General features: G+C 44.2%; 2 protein-coding genes across 3 annotated transcripts; one reads left to right on the top strand and one right to left on the bottom strand.

Annotated features, from left to right (window-relative positions):
- The first annotated feature begins 6,258 nt into the window (after positions 1 to 6,258).
- ZBTB18 (zinc finger and BTB domain containing 18) lies at positions 6,259 to 15,074 on the top strand. 2 transcript variants are annotated; one of them, XM_045453171.1, is made up of 2 exons: positions 6,259 to 6,370; positions 11,265 to 15,074. In XM_045453171.1, the coding sequence occupies exon 2, from the start codon at positions 11,279 to 11,281 to the stop codon at positions 12,845 to 12,847; it is 1,569 nt and encodes a 522-aa protein (XP_045309127.1). In that variant the 5' UTR covers positions 6,259 to 6,370; positions 11,265 to 11,278; the 3' UTR covers positions 12,848 to 15,074. The 2 variants fall into 2 exon arrangements, with proteins under 2 accessions (XP_045309127.1, XP_045309126.1); XM_045453170.1 differs by lacking the exon at positions 6,259 to 6,370 and adding an exon at positions 8,728 to 8,856.
- On the bottom strand, positions 6,356 to 7,272 carry LOC123586587 (basic proline-rich protein-like). The gene is made up of 2 exons (XM_045455812.1): positions 7,197 to 7,272; positions 6,356 to 7,071 (listed from the first exon to the last, which is right to left on the bottom strand). Exons 1-2 carry the CDS (start codon positions 7,270 to 7,272, stop codon positions 6,356 to 6,358), a joined length of 792 nt encoding a protein of 263 aa, XP_045311768.1.
- Positions 15,075 to 20,124: the final 5,050 nt, after the last annotated feature.

A 20,124-nucleotide genomic window follows, 5' to 3' on the forward strand; every position in this document is an offset into this window, starting at 1 on the left:
CTGCCGCCATCTTCTCCTTGTTCTTTACAGCCCTGCCTCTCCCCTATGAAGCTGTTATCACCTATGTTGCTGTTCTCTATCATTTTTTTCTAAAATTCTCTGTTGTGCGTGTGTCTCTGTTACGAACACCCTTGTTGCTGTTCTGTCTTAGTAAGCCTCCCTTCCTGCACCTGTCCCATATTCCAAGTGCTAAGGCATAGCTTGCCAATGTGCACTAGTTGTCAGTTTCTTCTTTTTCTTTTTTTTTTTTTTTGACTCACACTACCACGACCCCTCCAATTTTTTTTTTTTTTTGCTATGACCTTGCTGAACAGCCTCAGTTTTGTACAACAGCTTCAGAGCAACAGGTTCTCAATTAAACATGTGCCAATACATTAAGGTACAGAGCCAGGAAACAAAGAAAGCTTCGAGACACATAGAAGAAATTTGAAATCTGTTTTCTCTGAGTTCATATTCAAGACCCACTTTTCCTATTGTCTCCCATAAAGTCATTACTGCGGCTTCAATTTAAAATGCTTATTTTTACTGAGTTTAATTTAGATACACATTTGCATTGTAAAATGAGTACTTTAAAAATAATCATTTTAGTCTTAAGCATAAATGCTGGTTCTTTGTGAGGGAAGTAACTTCCTGAGTCGCATGTTATCGCTAAGGGCGAAGTAAATTTCTGGAGTGAGATTTTACCTTCTGTCTGCTCTTATTACCAGGAATAGTTTGAAGTTGGTATGTATAAAGACTGCATTACATTTACAGAATTTCTGTATAAGCAAAGGTTTTTATTAATACAATTTTATATGATTATAATAGGGTTGGTATGCATTCATTAGCCACTGAACAAAAAACAAATGGTGTCTTTGTCCAGCGTGTCCACCATGACATTTACACATAAGAAGGTCCTGAAGGGAGGGATGATACTATTTTGTGTATTGTTGGCACCTAGGATGTGGTAGAGATGTTACAAGGACCATGAGAAGGCAGTTCCGTATTTCTCTAATGTGTCATAAGTTCTCAAAAATTTGGAGATGCATCACTTTCCCTCCTGTCCATTTTCAAGTCCAAGAAAGGGCTGCATTTTGGGGGCGGAACAAGCATGAAAGGAAAGAAAAACTTGTCTTTCTGCATCAGAATGTGGACACACAGGTGCTCCTTTTGGTCCGAAACACCATACTTGACACATAGTAGAGGTACAGCATTAATACCTCTTGGTAATCTCTCTAATTCTCTTTATTTCGGCTTTTCTAGCTAAGTTCATTTGCACTGAATTTCTACGAGTCCCAATTTAAGCAACTGAATATAATTAAGAATATTAGCATTTACATATTTAGGAGCTTTATTCTTTCATTTTGAACAAAACAAACTACCTCTATTTACTATATATTTTACAGAATTTTAGAACAATCAAAACTCAAAGATTTATGCTAGTAAAAAGTGGGGCATAAATATCATAGGTTCCTATCAAATCTTTCCGTTATAGAAGCTATTCATCTGGAAAAGTTACATGCTCCATCAGATTATTTTTAAAAATTAAATCTAAAAAAACCCACAGGTTGAATGAATGTGTCTTTCAATTACCCAAATTAATGCAGCCTCCACAACCACAGAACGCATCCAACATCTGGATTTTGGAGTCTGGTAGACTTGTCCATAACAATTTATTTTGTTTAGAAAGAGTAGGGGTGGGGGAAGAGAGAGACAGAGAGAATAGAGGTGTGGGTGGCCAATCCTGATGTCAACCAAGCCTAAGCCATCAGCCTCCTTCACCCATGATGCTGTCTCTGGATTTATGATGGTCATTAAAAGCACTGATTTACAGCAAGCAACTGAAAACTGGCTACACAGGAGAAACAGTGCTGGGAAGACTGTATCTTTTGCTCTTCTTTTGCCCTTAACCTTCAAACAGGTTTGAATTACTGGTGTAGGCTCTTTCTGCTTTTAGCATTGGGGGTGTATCCCCAGCGCCCTGTGTAAATCTACTAAGAATCTCTCATCCAGAGTGTATAACATTATCTCTGTCTTCAGGGCTGAGAATCAGGATGAATTATCTCTTATTTATGGCTTATCAGAGTTGAGGAATTCAATAAATAGATTCAAGTATTACAGAATTTATAACCCAGGGAATGATTTGGTATATAACAGTTTTGCGGGATTATAAACATATATTTTTAAAAACGAGGCTTTGGGAAATATGCTCCCTGTTCATGTCATTATTGTAGTGTGTGTTCCAAATTGTTCATTTCTTTTTTTTTTTACTATTGTCTCAGCTGTGTTTCTGTGTCTCTTTCTACCTTTAGGCCATTTCAGCCTGTTCATTTCTGAAAGCCAGAAAAGAATGAGAAAGAGAGAATCTAAACAAGTTAATAGAATGTCATGTGTGCTATAACATTGAAAGAGTCTAGGCTTAATAGAAGCTTTAACACATTTTATAGTATACTCTTTAGTATGCTTTCCCTCTCCAGATTCAAAGTCAGGTTAACCTCTACCCACATTTTGTTACATTTTATAGTTATCATATGCAAAATACTACACTTTGGGACTATCTGGTCTTTCATTATTAATGCTTGCCTCCCTAATGTTTTGAGAAAAAAAAAACCCAATTATACAGGAAGTTTATAAAAAGTCAATATTCAAAAATTAATTCCATAGACAACTTTTTCAACATGACCTATTGCACAAAGAGTAACAAAGATGCTGATTTTTTCAGAGATTTGACCTGTGGTTCGCATTTAAAAGTCAGACCTCCATTTATGGAGTTGCCCATCAAATTAAATTTTATTTGGTCTGTCAACATTTTATAGTGTTAAATTGTTATTATTTGAAATCCATGCGTTATTAAAACATAAAACTTGTTCTCTGCAAGAAATTAACCATGAATGGTTAGATGGACTTGTATCAGTTTTAATTTCAGGACTCCCATAAAAGTATGGATTAATTGTAACTATAGAGGATTGGGATTTTTTTCAGAGGAAAGCAATGGTACATTTTTATAATGGTTTAGAGATTAGTTTTTGCACTTTTTTTTTTCTCACTGTGACAGAGAGGAAAAAAATTATTGGCTTTCAAACTCTGTCAAGTAGCTTTTTATCTTGGTAATTTGCTAAGCCTGTTGGGTAGAGGTAAACAGACCCCAATTTGAGGAGCTTACTTAAGGGGGCTATTTGAGTCTGACTTAATACTTTTCCATGGTTCCTAATGGGCACCCAGTAGAAACTGTAATTATTCTGTATCAGGATACCTCTGACATCAGTCTTGCTTTACTTAGAATTTGTATGCTGATGATTTTCCAAAGATGATTAAAAGTATTTTTATAGTAAGTTTATGACACTTTAAAATACGGTCAGGAAAAAACATTTTTTTTTAATGTAAAAAAAGAGGCAGAGAAAATACAACCTCACCAAGGAGCAGGGATAAGATGGTTGTAACAACCGAATATTAAATTTAGCTCTGATGCTCATATCCTTTTAAATTGTTATTTAGCCTCTCTGTTGTTTTCAGTATTTACATATTATACCATCTCTTTCCCAGCTAAATTTAAACCCCAGGAAGGACAGAACCTGTTCTCACGTTTGTTTGTCTTCCATCTCATCAGAGTGTCTTTCTTGAACACAGCAAATACTCCAGAAATGTTTTTCATTGATTCTGACAATGTATGGATAGTCCATGCATTGTCATAAATTTATAAAATCTTTTACATAATTGAGAGGACATACTTGCTTCCTTAAATATCCATTTAATCTATATTTTCTGGCTACACTACTCAGCCCTCAAAATGAATTCTAGTAATGGCTGTTAGATCTAGAAAACAACGCTCACGACTCTTGACGCATCAATGTGCACACATCTCTGGTGCCTTTACTCCTAGATGCATTCTGTGAAATCTTTTGTTACAGCTGTGATTTTGCTCTATATGCCACAGAACTGAGTTTCTAAGCTTTTTGTGGATAATCTGTTCTAATTTTCTCATGAATTCATTATTTTTTCACTACTTTTTCATATTTCACTATTACGTCTACTCATCCAGAGATCTGTTACTTTCCTTATTTTTAACTTTTAATAGATGAGAAACAGCTTTGAGAATGCAAACATTTTATCCTTTTTCTTCCCTGAATTTGTTGGCAAAGCATGCGCTCCTTTTCATACACACACACACACACACACACACACACACACACACACATATATATTATATGTATAACGGAAAGTATATATATACTGTACATATACTATATAAATATATATGAAATATAAAATATATATATGAAATATGGTATATTTCATCCATCAAGAACATTTACAAATTTTCCTAACTTGAAACAGGTCAAACTGAAATTGGGCCTTGTACCAACAGATGAAAAGATCTAGAATTCACCAGAAGCACACGTAAGATTTATTTCACGGTCTAAAAAAACCCAGCTATTACAGGGTGGCCTTGGCCTCAGTGATCAATCTTGAGGGCAATAAGAAAAAGTTGAGGAAAGAGTAGAGACCATCACTACTGTTTCTAACAGGATATCCTAACAGTATTTCAGTTCCAGGCATGTTACGTGCTCCTGTTTTTACTTCATCAGTAATTCAACATGTCTGATTTGCCCACACAACACTTTCAACTTCGTTTACCCATTTGACCTGGAACAAAATGAAAGCACATTTTGCCCAGCTGAAAGGTCTCCTGGCAAGTTGGTTAACAGGCTTGCCAGTCCCGCTTCAGTTACCAAAGAATAAACACATTACATTCGACAATTACCAGTGTACTGACTTCCTCACTGTGCAATTTTCTAGTTCACATTCTCGAACCATTTTTTAACTTGCTGTCCAGCTCTTTACTTGTAACCCCTGCCTCAACAAGATTTCTAATTTCTTGCGAATAGAAGTTTCTACATTGCTTCATGGCCGTGATTAACCCAATTTACTTGCAAAGAACAGGGACCGAATAAAAAGTTCATTTGAAGGGAGGGCAAGTCCTGCATCTTCCCTCGGTAGGTTAACGTTGTGGCTCAGTACGTGCCAATTAAGGAATCAGGCTGGGCTTCCACAAGTACCAATTTTACTGTAGTTCTCCACAGTGTGGCCACGTGGGAGTGCGCACTTGCGGCAGTGCGAGTGCACCTGGGGCGTGTAAGCGCCGCAGGCAGCCGGACCTACCTCCCCGCCTGGCCGCGTCCCCAGCGCCCGGGTGCGCACCTGGGGGACCGGGCGCGGCAGCGGCCTCGGCCCTGCTCCTCGCGCTTGGGGAGGGGGGGGGGTGAGGGTGGGGGCGAGGAGCCGGCGGCGTCGCCCGCGGCACAGGGGGCACCGGGCGCACCGGGCGCCGCCGCAGGCCAGACTCCGGCCCTCGGCGTCCCCGGGGGCCCTGCCTCTGGAGGAAACCGGCGCAAGTCCGCGCGGACGAGCTGCACTAGGTTTAAAAGTGTATTTATGGTGGTCACGGTGCACACGGAAAAGCTCGCTCCACACCCCCAGGGCGCGCGAGGCCTCCGAGGCCGGAGACAAACCCCTCCCAGCGCAGCTGTCGCCGCCGCCTGCGGGCTCCTTTCACTTTCTCACGGCCAAGTCACCCAGAGGGGCGCCGCTGCCGCCACCGCCGCTGCGCCCGAGGACTCCGCCCCGCGCCGCCTCGCTGCCGGCCCCCGCCCGCCCGGGCCCAGCCCACCCCGACAGTTTCTGCCCGCGATTGGCGCGCGCGAGCGGCAGCTCCGGCTCGCTTCTCCTATTGGCCGAGTCTCCCTGTCAATCCGACGGTTGCCCGCCACTCCCTCCGCCCTCCTGCAAAGCCGCCCTCCTATTGGAGGAGATTGCGCGCTGGGGGCGGGCAAGGAGCTCCGGTCCAGCCGCTTACGGTCAATCGCAGAGGCCCCACGCCGGGAGGGAGGGAGGCAGGGGGAGGAGCGGGGCGGACCGAGGCTGGGCGGGGGGGGGGAACATCTGGCCGGCGCCGCCGCGTGCGTGCGTGGTGCGTCCTCCCGCCCCCTCCCCTCCCCCTCCCCCGCCCGCCTCCCCGTCCCCCGCCCCCTCCTACCCCCCCCCCCCCCCCCGGCCGGCGGCTCCGCGCTCGCTCCCTCGCTCGCTCCCTCGCTGTGTCTGGCAGGCTGCGGCCGCCGCTGGGCTGCTGCCATGGGGAGCCGTTGAGAGTGGGGCCCTCTTCGCTCCGCCGCGCTCCTCCGGCTGCCAGCGGGGGTGGGCGGGAGGGAGGGAGGGGGCAGGGGGGAGCGGGCGACGGAGCCGGGATTGGGGGGCGGGGGGGCCGGGAGGGAGGGGGGCAAGAGGAGGAGGAAGCCCACCAAGTCCGGCGGCGGCGGCGGCGGCGGCCGGGAGGAGGAGGAGGAGGAGGCGGAGGACGCGGCGGCGGGGACGCGGTGACTTAGGGCCGCTCCGTGTGAGTCCCGGCGCCCGCCCCGGCCCCTGACCCGGCGCCCCCTCCGCGCGCGGCCCCCTGGCGGGCGAGGGGCGCCAGCTGTGCGGCCCCGGCCGGCGGGGCCGGGGCGGGCGGAGGGCGGGCCGGGCCGGGGGCGCCCCCGCGAGTGGAGTTAGTTTGTGTGCTTGGAGCGGCTGGGGCGGCGGGGGGCGGCGCAGCTGCGGGAGGCCGGGCGCGGGGACGGGGCCGCCGCAGCTGCGGGGTCGGGCGGGGTGCGGGCTCGCCCGCTCCGCGCCCCCCTCCCACCCCCGGCCGGTGCAGCTGCGGCGCGGGGCGGGCTCCCGGCCGGTGCAGCTGCGGCGGCGCCTCCCGGGTGCGGAGGGCGGCGGGCTGGGGGAGGGGGGCTTGGGAGCCGCCGCAGCTGCAGCGGCGCCCGGGACGGCCGCGGCTCCGGGGACCGGTGCAGCTGCAGTGGCGCCCGCGGGGGGGCGGGGGGGGGAGGGGGCCGGCGGGGGAGGGGCCCCTCCCGGGCTGGTGCAGTTGCCGGGAGGCCCCGGGGGCTCGCGCGCCGCGGCGTCGGGGAAGCGGTGGCAGCCACCCTCCTCCCGCGGGCTGCTTCTTACGACTTTTCTTTTGTTGTTGCCGTGACCCGGGTCTGTTTTCTCGTCTGTTGTTTAAGGTGTTTTCCTGCTGCACCGGCTCTCCGCCCTCCTCCTCCTTCCCTGTGGTTTAACCTTCCTCTTTCCCCGTGTGTTTTATGCACGGCCAACTACGTGGATATTTGCATTTCTTACCCCCCCCACCCCCGCACCCTCGCCCCCACCTCTTGGAAAAACAAAACCCCAACCCCACAAAACCTCTCTGGACCCCGCGGTAGCAAGACGTGAAGGGGTTGATTTGTGGGGTGGGAGTCGCTGGCCCATTGCGGTGCTTGGGACTCATTAAACTGTCACTCACCCCCCACCCCACTGGGTAAATGGGGTGATTAATGTCTGATATATTGGAATGGGGCGAGGGCATTTGTGGAGTAGAGGCTGTGTGGCTGAGAAGGAATTTAGCTGCGAAGGGTGCCTCCTGGCATAGGCGTTCGTCATTCTGTCATTCCCCGCGAAGTTAGAGAAAGTTAGGTTTGTGACTTTGGCAGAGCGAGAAGGACAGGACCGAGACGTTGGGTTTTGTTACTCTTTAACTCTGCCGCGGTTTCCTAATGAGAACGGAGTGCTGATCACCAGGCAGGGCTGCGACACTTGCGCCTCAGGCCTGTTCTACTCCTCACCCTCCCGGGAGTCTGTGGAGATGTATTTGACATTCACAGATGTCGCAGCACCTTGCAGGGCACTGGTCGGCCCAGCCCGGGTTACCTTACGATTTCATCAGCCATTAGTAAAGACCCACAAAGTCTAGCTAAAAAGTTCCCAAACTTATTCAACCTGCTCCCCACCCCCCCACCCCCACCTCCTTTCTGAAAGGTTTTCTTGTGATCACGAAACATTACAGAGTGACCCAAAAAGAGATTGTTATGGGACACAGATCAAGGGGAAGACAAAGTTCTGCTTTTTCTGAGCCGGGAGGCGGATCAGACACGCAGGTGCAGCGTTCACGTTAAGTGGTGGTAGCAGGTTGTGACCGTTTATTAATTTGTCTCATTGAACCGAAGTACTTTCCAGGATTTCAGAAAGTGCAGTTTCACCCCGTTGATACCGAGACTTGAAATTTGCATGAACTGGCAGTGTGAGAAATTGCGTTGAGAGGGTAGCTGGAGATAAATAGTTAAATAAGAGGGGAATAAGAAGGTGAACCAGGCTGGAGCAGTAGTTCTGAATAGTCTTCCACCCTCCTGAGACACGTATGCCATGATCTCGGCAGGGGGAAAATATGAAAGTGCCATAATAATGTCGAAATGGGACTGGAGATGTCAATTGGGTTGGTTTAAAAATATCCCTAAGCTGCCTTTGAAACTAAACGTTGGAGTTGAATAAAAGTGAATCTGGATTTCCTGAATAGCACCGTGGCTTGAGTGTGCTGTCAGTATGTAAGCCAGTCCACCAACTTAAGACAGAAGTGTTGCTATTCCATAAATACAGTAGAACTCCATATGCTGAGTTTTTCAATTTCTTCTGTTAGAAAGTTTGGGGGAAAAAAAGGGAGACTTTGAAGTATTTTGTTTATACTAACAGAAGAGAAAAGTTCTCCTAAGAAAAAGCTGGTGGCAGGAGTGTAGAGGAGTAGCATATGGCATTAAAAGGAGCACAGCTGGAGGTAGCATTTCCATCTGAACATGATGTCAGAGCAGCTGACAGCCTGCCATCCCTCAGCCTTTTATTCTAACACACAGACAGGGAGTTAGTGTGTGCGGATCTGTGGTGGAGAAGGTATCTCGTTCCTCTCTAACATCATCTCCACTTTGCATCTGTCTCTCTTAGTCTGCTTTTTTTCCACCGATGTGACAGACCTGGAGCCAGCGAGACTCAGAGGAAAGGACTTAATCAGGTTTATGTGTCCTAAAGGTAGGAGTAGCAAGAGATTAGATTGAGCATATTTCTGTTTTGGTGTTTTGTTTATTTAATTAAAAAAAAAATCCCATTACTTTTCTAACCCAGTTTAGGAATAATATATGAAATCGAGTATTAAATGAACATCTTGTTGGAGTTGAAAGTCTTGGGCTCGTTTAGTTTTAATTTTTATCCCTTTTGCTCGAGCAAGTAAATAACTTTTATACACAGAAATATTTCAAGTTTTGAAATGCTAAGAAAGGCTTTGAAATGTTGCTTTTTGAGATCACTTTGGATTAGAATGCTTTTTTCTGTTCACTGCGATTTAGGCTCCTTTTGCTTTTGGGGTAGTGGGGGAGAGAAATAGTAAACTGTCTGGAATCCAGCGATCAAACTTATATGAGAAGATTATTCTAGTTAAGAAGCTAGATTGTTGTGTAATTAATTCCACTCTGAAACTTTATTCTTCAAAAACATTCAGCAGCACTACTGAAACATACAGCTGTAAGTGCTTTTGAAACCGAAGGTTTTTTAAAAGGGAAAAAAAAAAAAAAAACTTTTGTCCCCAGGAGAATAGTTTGACTGGTTTCCTCATTTCTCTTTCAAATATATATTTAAGAGATCTTTTATTTCAGCATAACAATAATTATTTGCAGGAGTTTTTGTGTTAGCGACTAATTTAGAACTTGTAGATTTGAGCTGCCTGAATTGGCCAGACAGCTGTAATCGCACTCCTCCATTCTTAATCTCTTTATCTCGGCAGCAGCTGCCATATGGCCACAGTCAGCTGGATCAGATGTTTATAAGCTTCCTTCTTCGTCCCTCTCTGTCCTGTCAGCCTCCTAATTTGATCACGGCTACCTTGTGAGCTGCCCTCCAATCTTTATTTTTAGCCCTCTCAAGGATTAGGATTGATGTTAGCTGTGGAGCACTCAAAGTGATTGTATTGTAAATCTTGGTGTATTCTAGCTGGGGCGTCGTGCGGAACGCATTTGGGGGCTAGGATGAAACTTTTAGCCCATCTTGGGCAAAGTGTAGAAAAAGCAGGGAGGTAATTTCTGAATATTAAATTACCATGTATCCGTTCCCCAAATGTACTTTCTGAGCTGGTTGGTGTGGAACCTCGCTTCTGGTCATAGGAAAAGGGAAGTCGGGTTTTCTTGGTTTTTTTTTCTTTTTTTTTTTTTTTTAAGGAGTTGAATTTTACAGTTGAATTTTGACCCTTTGTACCTCCTCGCCTTTGCTCCCCCTCCATTTCACCCTCCTTCACCAGAAAACAAGGGCAACGATGCATATTTGAGAGAATAGAAGCTAGTGGGAGAACAAAATATATCAAGTTTTATTGAAACAAAGTATTTTCTGTTGAATGAGGTAAGGCAGAGTCAGAAAAAAATAGTTTCTCTTTTTCTAGCAAGGCTTTTTTTTGGGGGGGGTGGTGGGGGGGGAATGTTGAACCTGTAAAGCTTTGGAGTTTCATTTGAATACAATACGCCTTTATTTAAAAGTTTGAAGTCATTTTAATATGGAATTCATTTGCTTTGTAACGGATCAAAGTTTAGGTGAGAATTTTCAGAGTGAAGGGAAGCCCTTCTGGTTCCTCATATCCTAGATGTACAGATTTTTACAAAGAAATACTACTTTTTTTTCCCCCTCCATTCACTTAAAAAATATTTGGATTTGTTCATAGTAAAGATGATCTTTTCCATCTGTTGGTGTAGTTCTTTCTGATCTCTTGTACACGTGGGCTCTACCTGCAAATCCTAAGGCATTAACATCTGTTTTTATACACAGGGCTTTTGTTGTTGTAACACTCTGACTTTAAAAGTGAGTTGTTTGCTAATTTCTGGGCTAATTATGCGATTTCACTTTTTTCCCCTTGATTCAGCCAGTGCGTGTGTGTTAAAATTGTGCTTTCTAAGCGCAGTCATGTATCAAAAGTAATGGAATAAAAAAGGATGGTTGAACAAGTTTTCTGAATCTTCCAGAATGTGTTTGGGACTTTTCTTTGTTCGCTCTAGGAGCTGTTGCAGGTTTCGTAGGACATAATTTGATGAGTAGGTTCACTTCTCCTGAAAGAGATGTAAATTCTCACTCTCAATAAGGGCCAGTAGTGAAACAGAAGGCTTTTAAAACTTGCCGGAAAGTTCCAGGAAGGTGGGGATGCGTCAGGGACTGTTGGGCTGGGGTAAGGAAGTTGGGAAAGGGTACGTTTTTCCTTCTCGCGTTTGGGTTTCGGGCGTGCGGTCTGGTCGTCCTCGGGTCATGAGCCTGATTAAAATGCAGGGACGGGTGCATCGGCGGCCCAAGCCGAATCACTGTCATTATCTCTCTTTTTTTTTTTTTTTTTTTTGTTGGTAACGGGGACCCGGGCGGCGGAAAGTTGTTCCTGAGCAGGCTCTCACGAGGACTGTCTCTGTCCCCAGGTTATGAAGACAGCATGGAGTTCCCAGACCACAGTAGACATTTGCTGCAGTGTCTGAGCGAGCAGAGGCACCAGGGCTTCCTTTGTGACTGCACCGTCCTGGTGGGAGATGCCCAGTTCCGCGCGCACCGAGCTGTGCTGGCTTCGTGCAGCATGTACTTCCACCTCTTTTACAAGGACCAGCTGGACAAAAGGGACATTGTTCATCTGAACAGCGACATTGTTACAGCCCCGGCTTTCGCGCTCCTGCTTGAATTCATGTACGAAGGGAAACTCCAGTTCAAAGACTTGCCCATTGAAGACGTGCTCGCAGCTGCCAGTTACCTCCACATGTACGACATCGTCAAAGTGTGCAAAAAGAAGCTGAAGGAGAAAGCCACCACCGAGGCGGACAGCACCAAGAAGGAGGAGGACGCCTCCAGCTGCTCGGACAAAGTCGAGAGCCTCTCGGACGGCAGCAGCCACATGGCGGGCGACCTGCCCAGCGACGAGGACGACGGCGAGGACGACAAGCTGACCCTCCTGCCCGGCAAAAGGGACTTGGCGGCCGAGCCCGGCAACATGTGGATGCGCCTGCCCTCGGACTCGGCGGGCCTGCCCCCGGCCGGCGGGGACGCAGAGCCACACGCCGCGGCAGCTGGAAAAACAGTGGCCAGCCCCTGCAGCTCCACAGAGTCTTTGTCCCAGAGGTCTGTCGCCTCCGTGAGGGATTCGGCAGATGTTGACTGTGTGCTGGACCTGTCTGTCAAGTCCAGCCTGTCAGGAGTTGAAAATCTGAACAGCTCTTATTTCTCTTCACAGGACGTGCTGAGAAGCAACCTGGTGCAGGTGAAGGTGGAGAAAGAGGCTCCGTGTGAGGAGGGCGAGGTGGGCGCTAATGACTATGACATGGAGCATAGCGCCGCGAAAGAGAGCGGGGGCGCTAACGCCCGCGGGCCGTACGAGCCGGCGCACCTGGCTCCGCTGCGGGAGGACTCGGTGTTGAGGGAGCTGGAGCGCGAGGACAAGGCCAGCGACGACGAGATGCTGAGCCCGGAGCACGAGCGCGGCCCGGCCGAGGCGGCCGTGGACGGCGGCCTGCTGCCCTACGTGTCCAACATCCTGAGCCCGGCCGGCCAGATCTTCATGTGCCCGCTGTGCAACAAGGTCTTCCCGAGCCCGCACATCCTGCAGATCCACCTGAGCACGCACTTCCGCGAGCAGGACGGGCTGCGCGGCAAGCCGGCCGCCGACGTCAACGTGCCCACCTGCTCGCTGTGCGGCAAGACTTTCTCGTGCATGTACACGCTCAAGCGCCACGAGCGGACCCACTCGGGCGAGAAGCCCTACACGTGCACGCAGTGCGGCAAGAGCTTCCAGTACTCGCACAACCTGAGCCGCCACGCCGTGGTGCACACGCGCGAGAAGCCGCACGCCTGCAAGTGGTGCGAGCGCAGGTTCACGCAGTCGGGGGACCTGTACAGACACATCCGCAAGTTCCACTGTGAGTTGGTGAACTCCTTGTCTGTCAAAAGCGAGGCCCTGAGCTTGCCCGCGGTCAGAGACTGGACCTTAGAAGATAGCTCTCAAGAACTCTGGAAATAATTTTCTATCTCTCTCTCTATATAAATAATATATATATCGACACGTACATATATATACATAGATCTCTATCTAGTTGTGGTACGGTCTAAAAGCAGCCTTGTTTCCTGGAACTAAGACGTCGGGGTGTTGACTCGGTTTTGCACTTTAGAGTAGCATGAGACTCTCGCTAATTTAGCATTCTGGTAAAAGAGACTCTGGAGCAAGTCGGAGACTAGAGAGGGCCTTTTCTTTCGAGGGGGCAGGGGGAGGAAGCCAATAAGAACCTTTGAAACAGGTCGTCCTATCACAAGATGCTTTCACAGGGCTTCATTTTGTCGACACTGCATTGTCTTCTGAGCTCTCGCTCTCGCTCTCTCTCTCTCTCTCTCTCTCTCTCTCTTTTTCCACTTTGTTTTTGTTTTGTTTTGTTTTGTTTCGGAGTAGAGATCCCCTCCAGTTTTATTAGCCTCTCTATATGTCACAAATTGCATGAATCTTTTCTGGCTGTTGGAAACCTGAATGCTTTTAGACCCAAATGGGAGATTTCTGAGATGCTGGATTATCTATTTTTAAACAAGCAGTTGACTTAAAACTTTCTGTGGCAACTTCTGGTTTCCTGACGGTTCCCAATGAGAGAAATGCGGAAAGTACACTGGGCTCACTGGGACGCTGTCTTTGTGAAGGTTTGCTTGGGATGGAAAAGGATACTGCAGCTCCAGCAGTGTTGAACTGTGTGTTGAAAAATGTGAATTACTGTTCTTGTATACTGTAATTGATTACACGGGCTGGGGGGGGTGTCAAAGAACTTGACAGGTTGTGTTGATGCTCTTAGTTGAGTCTTGAAAAGTAAATATTAACGCTACAGAAATGCATGAGTTTCAATATATTTTTTGTCTTTGTTTGCATTGTATAACTTTAACGAGTGAGTTTAAAATTATTTAATTTCCTTAGAAAAACAAAATAGCACCGTTTGGGGAAAAAAAACCTGGTGTTATGAAGAACGTAAATGCACTGTTTTTATTTTTATTTTATATAATTTAAATTGACTTTCCCACTGTCTTTAAGTTGAAACTGTTAAGCTGAATAAAAACTTAAGCTGCAAATTGATAACTTCGCTACATAACAAGGAAAATATAAATGTTTACAAACGGCTTAAAGATTTGCATGTGCAGTGTGCATTTGTAACAGACTTCTGATTGCACAGAACCCATGCCAGCTCAAAGTTTAGGGGTACACATTTACCCAGTGGAGCATTTTTAGAATAACTACTGCACAAATTGACAATAGGTCATTCTCTCTTTTTTTTATTTTTGTTTTTGGGTTTTTTTTTTTGGCTCCCCTTTCTTTTTCTCCCCTTCTTCCTTAACCCTCCCTCCCTCCCCTCCTTCATCATCCCCCCCCCCCCCAACACCCACCCCCACCCCCCACCCCAACTCATGAAAAGATTCTATGGACTGAAAAAGCCCCGGGCTGAAAGGACTGGCCTGCCTTGATTGACGTGGGGAAGGTGGGGAAGGGGGTTAGTAGACTATGTGTATCACGCAGCACAGGCTGCAGCCCGACGTGTGGTTTTTAATGACCAGCGCGCAGGGCAAAAGCATTTTGCACAGTGTTTGTTTTCCTGTCTTGCACTTACAAATAAGGTCTATGGGAGTAGCATGGAAAACGTTTGCTGTTTTTCCCTTTTTTTTTTTTTTAATTGCTTTTGTTTAAAATTTGATCGCCTTAACTACTGTAAACATAGCCTATTTTTGTGCTTAAGATACTGAATGGAAAACTCCATTGTGTGTTGCTGGACTGTTTTGGAAATATTTGGTCAAATGTGTGTTAATTTGGCTGTAATGGCATTTAAAGCAAACAAACAAACAAAAAAAGCTGTGAAAATGGCCTTGGAGCATTATCTTTAGTTACTTGAAGAGTTTCTAGTTTGTTTTGTTTTTTTTTTTTAAATACAGTTTATGTTAAAATAATTTTTATTAATTTAGAGGAGACAATCAATGTCTGAGAAAACGGACTTTCTTTTGGATTTTCTTTTTGTGGTCATTGTGAGTGATTGCTTTTCCCTTTTATTAGTTTCACATTCTTCCTTTGTTCTAAAACTTAGACTGACATCTAGCTTTGACAATCATAGTATGTTTTATTTTCCTGAGGGGGGAATAACTTATAATGCTGTTTAGTTTTGTACTATTGGTGTGTTGGTGAATTTTTAAACTGTGTGCTAACTGCAATAAATTATATGAACTGAGAATTTCACGTGTGTTCTTTTCATTGTGATCTATCTACCCCATAGATCCTAAGTGTGTATGTACCTGGTGCCCTCGTTTTTCATATCCGTTCTATCCGGGGCTTACGAAGTTACTAGAATGCCTTATCAACGCCAACAGAGATGTGCAGTCATCTTGGCTTCTGGTCACTTAAGGGCCTCATGCACATTTTTAAAATGTGACCCGTTTTCTACAACCTAGATCAAGAGTGGGTGACTCTATAAAACTTCAAGGGGCAGTCTAGGCTTTTCATCATACCGCCTACAACAGCTGCTCATTCACACACACGCTGAGTCCCTCTCGCGGGTGATCTTACCCTGAGTCGGCCGGTCCAACCTATTCTGTGTTCTGGTGTAAGTGGAAGGCTGAGGAGACCGGATGTCTTCACTTGGAAGAGTGCTTGGCTAACAACTTGGAATTCTAGGCAATCCAATTAGCAGGCATTTGATCGTTCGAGATTGGCTCCACGGGTCCTTTTTGTTGCTGGGAGAGCTCAGATGTTCCCAACTTTTAATTCTCAGAGTTTTACTTTGAAAATGCAGTTACAAGGACTCCAGACCCTCACTTTTGTGATCGTCCCCACTTTGTGATGGTCTCAGGCGTGTCAGGGTGAGAAACACTGCTGGTGGATGGACAGAGCGCGCGTGGTCCCGGACGGCACTTTAGAATTGTCACACTCGGTCCTAAGTGTGCGTAGGGCCGGCACAGACCTGAGAGAGTTTTTGTAAACCCTCAGATCTGTATCTGTCAGTACCTTCCAGCCTTTAGAGATACATATGAAGTTACAGTTTTACATGACTACTGTCCAATAAAATACATTTATGTTATAAGGCCAATAGGAATGGGAATTTTCTTAACTTCCATAGAAAAAGTGAGATACAAGGTCCAGAGCTTGGAACTATACTTGTGAGCTCCTGGATGGCTTTGGATGAGAATCCAAAAAGATTTTTTTAATCAGCACAATTAGTAGTTTACTATTTGGAATCCCTGCATTTGCTTTTTTTTTTTTTTTTTTTTTTTTTTGGTTGAAGCAGGATTTCTATTACATGCAACTCACACTTGGTTTTAACCAACCAAATGTTGTTTCACGTGAAAGGGGAATGTGTATTTGAACTCCACAGAATTATTTCTTCAGCAGTTACAAGCTTATTTTTAAAAACGGCTGGAGGTGGGGGTCGGTGGGGGGGGAGTGGAGGGAACTGGGGTGGAGAAGGTGGATTTTGTGTTTTCAGTTCCTGTAGTAACTGGTCATAGTCCCTCAAAACTTTCTGGTTTTGTTGAGATGTTGAGAGTTATAATTTAGTTTCACCAACTAGCATCTAATTTAAAATGAGCATTGTCTTAAACTTAGCTGAATATACTCATGAAAACAATATTTTGACGTGTGATTTGGAAGAAATAACTACTTAAAACATTTCTTGCAAACCTAGGACAGAATATCAATTACATAAATCGCCACATTTGTTAAGAGAAGTGAAGGAATCAGTTGTTCATTTGCTACATTTCAAAAAAAAGGAAATTAATTTGTCATGTAATCACGTTGGAAACCATTCAAATTGATTCCCCCTTTGACATCTGGCTGATGTCTAAGTGTATTTTAACTATGTGATTTCATTTACTTTTGAAACCATCTGTTTTTTTAGGTAGTCAGTCATGCCCTAGATCACTGTGGGCCCAGCATTGTGTGTAAGCTGCACCCTAGGGAATATCCCAGAAGTATAAAATGTTAGGGATATTGGTTTTGGATTTCCTTTCTGGTTATTTATGCAATCAGATTAATGGGTGAATCAAGTAGAGTTTTTCTTTAACAGACTTGTCATGATTACCTATAAACAGGTTCTTGAGAGCCTAGAAAAAGGTGAACACCATGTTATAATTACACAAGGGTGCACATTAAAATGGTCAAAATACTCATTTTTCCAAGTAAATCTTTTGTTTTGAACTATCATCAAAGAAAACAGTTGAGTTTTTTACCCAAGAAGTCATGCTACTTAAAAAATCTTGAGTCTCGCAAGTTTCAATGAAACACAAGTACCTAAAAATTAGACTTTACAAACCCCACTATAGGAGACAAGAATTTTTTTTAAAGTCTTAAGATCTCAAAATGTCCTGTATTGTAGGACTATATTTTATTCCTAGAAAACTTAAAACATTCTTTGATTTCTAATATAATTGGGGAAACTTTTATATACCTCTGGTTAGGAAACTCAGATAATCCTATATTTCATTTGTAGACGCTGATCTAAATTTTTGTTTAATTGTTACAATGTTTTAAATTGCTGATAAAGTGAATCAAGTAAGTGTGAATTTTGAAATCCAGGACGGAAGAGCTCTATCCTTTTCCTTAAAATCATTTGGCATTAAAATGCTAGAGATCATACCATTTAAAAAATAAAATAATAGTTTTATTGTTTTCTTTTAAACAAATAGCTTTTTTAGGAGTTTTATTTTGGCCATAGTCCAAGTTTATTACAGTGACAAAATTTTGTCCCTTATGTTAACATTTTTCTACCTTTTGCCAACAGAAATGTGGCAAAATATCTTCGTACGTGAGCCTTTGGTCTCAAATGTAGAAGTACCTATTTTTTTTACTTCAAGTCAACTCCAATTAGAAGGAAACATGTTTCTAACCTCCCCGCTCCTTAGATTTTCTTAACATTGTGAAGAGTTAGCTAAAGCAGTCAGATCTTACTGATGTCACTGGAGGTGTTTAGATGTAGTCGTTTATTTTCACAGACATTTTAGAAATTAAACTTTTAGTATTTTTGCAAACTGATCCCTTAAAAATTATTTCTCATTTTTGTTAATTTCTTGTAAATGAAGCTGAACTCTTCAAATTTAAAACATTGTAACAAGAAAGGGTGAGGTCCTAGAAATGAAACAGAAGCTCGAAAAGTTTCTCTTCTAAGCCCAAATACCTTAGTACACTCAATTGTTCAATTAATTATCCTGGTAACTTGGGCTCACAGCGTAGCTTTTTCTGAAAATAGTCAAGCCCTTGAGAGAAATCGGATTTTTGTTGAGAGAGACAAATTTACCAGTCAACTTTTCTGATTTTATTTTAACATTTCCTAGTTGTCTATGGATCACAATCGCTAGGTTTATGTGAATGTGGTATTTCCCTTGGCTGAAGGGTACTTTACAAAACAATTTTTTGAAACTAAAATTTTCCTTGAATTTCCAGGCACTTTCGCCCTCTTTCTAATCTTCGGGAATGGGTGTGCAGTTGAATCTGCCTTTTGCTATAGGAGGCATTCTCTCTGTTTGGCAAGAGAAGAGTGAAAACCCAATTTGGCTTTAAAATGTGGCACATTAGTCCGTAACAGTTTCAGTGAGGATATTTAGAGTGGCTTTGAGAGGCAGTATGACACCCATAGAGAGTCCCTTCACGGAAATGACTTACTTTACAGTGTGTTATAATCTCTGTAGTTAATCATTAAATCAGGTCGTTTTTATTAAATGTCAGTATGCATGCTGAATATGACCGCATAGGAATTGAAGAAGTCCTATTGGCCTAAATATCGAAGTTTGTTAAGAAGTAGATTTGTAGTTAGTATGAAGTGGTGCCTGGAAAATGTATCTGAATATTAGGAAACATTTAGAGGGTAGATTAAATCTGGTGTTTCAGTACATAATGCTTATACAACAGTACTGAACTTGAAGGAATGGGAAAAGTTTATTTGTGTATGCTATGCCGGGCCCAAGCTAACTCTGACATGTGACAGAGCGTAAAGGAATGCATCTTAACCGTGTGTGATTAAAAAATATCCATTACTTAGAATACTCATAAAGAAGGGTGTATTTACTTCATTGAAAAAATACTACTCAATGCAGTGTGCACTTTACCTCTGAAAGGATTAAGAAAGACACTAACATTTTTTTGTATGTCGAATGCTCTGAGATGATCTTTGATCAAAGGAAGAACATTCAGGCTTTTCATGGGAATCTCTCACATTTGTTTTAAAAAGCAGACTAAAACTATACATATATCTTTTCTGTGGACCACTTCCTTGGAACCGTATCGTGTAAACAAGCTGTTTGGTAATATTGAAATGCCTCTTTCGTGTTTACTAGACAGACAACAATGCTTCCTAAGGATGTCTATTTGGACAATTTTCAGAAAAGCACAATGGTATACTAATGGAGAATTAAAACATTTAAGAAAAGTATTTCTTGCTTGTGAGCCACAGCCACAGAAGTTGGTGAAACAGTGTAAAAAAAAAATCCATTTCTCCTGTTTTACACTGTTTCTCTGTGTAACTTACAGTCCTCACCGGATAGAAGTTTGAGCACAGAATCATATCCCAAGAAGATCAAATTTATAAAGTTATTTCTATAACTAACTGCCTTTGAGAAAGACAGCCTCTCAAGGATGGGCCAGGAAGGGACAATGGTGCAGGTTTACAATCAAAGCACAGACACGATACATTTGTTTAAGATTTCAGGATCCCCAAGACTTCGCAACTGAATAAACCCAAAGAAACCGGAGGGGGTGAGGGGTGCAGATGGAATACGGGAATATGCCTTTACGTTCTTATTTCTGCTGAGACCCAAACTGAAATTTATACTTCATATAATGTCCTCTGTTTTCTCCATGTCTCCATGTCCCTCCTATAGAGGGTAAAATTTTATGCAAGGAGTGGTTTTGACACCACTCTGCACCCATGAATTTTCCAACCCAGTCGGTGTCATGTCTGAATTTCTACCATCGTGAAAGAATGGAAACGACTTTGAAATGAAAACTACATTGAGATTGGCCTTATTTGCCAGTCTGCACCAGCAAACTACATGGGCGGGCTGGGGGGCGGGGGTGGGTACGGGCGGAGCACTCGGACGAAGGAGCTGAGGTATTTCCGGGGACTTATTACAACAAATGACACTGAACTGCATGAAATCCCTAGGTTAAGAGAAAACAAAATTAGAGGGGATGTTGGGGCACAGTGAAGTTTTGTTTTTCATACTAAGTGTGGAGTCTAGAAAATGTGGTGATTTCTCACATTCTATTTATATGTTATTTTACTTGAGGGATGCCTC

The sequence above is a fragment of the Leopardus geoffroyi genome, chromosome C3, assembly GCF_018350155.1.
Source record: "Leopardus geoffroyi isolate Oge1 chromosome C3, O.geoffroyi_Oge1_pat1.0, whole genome shotgun sequence".
Lineage (NCBI taxonomy): Eukaryota > Metazoa > Chordata > Mammalia > Carnivora > Felidae > Leopardus > Leopardus geoffroyi.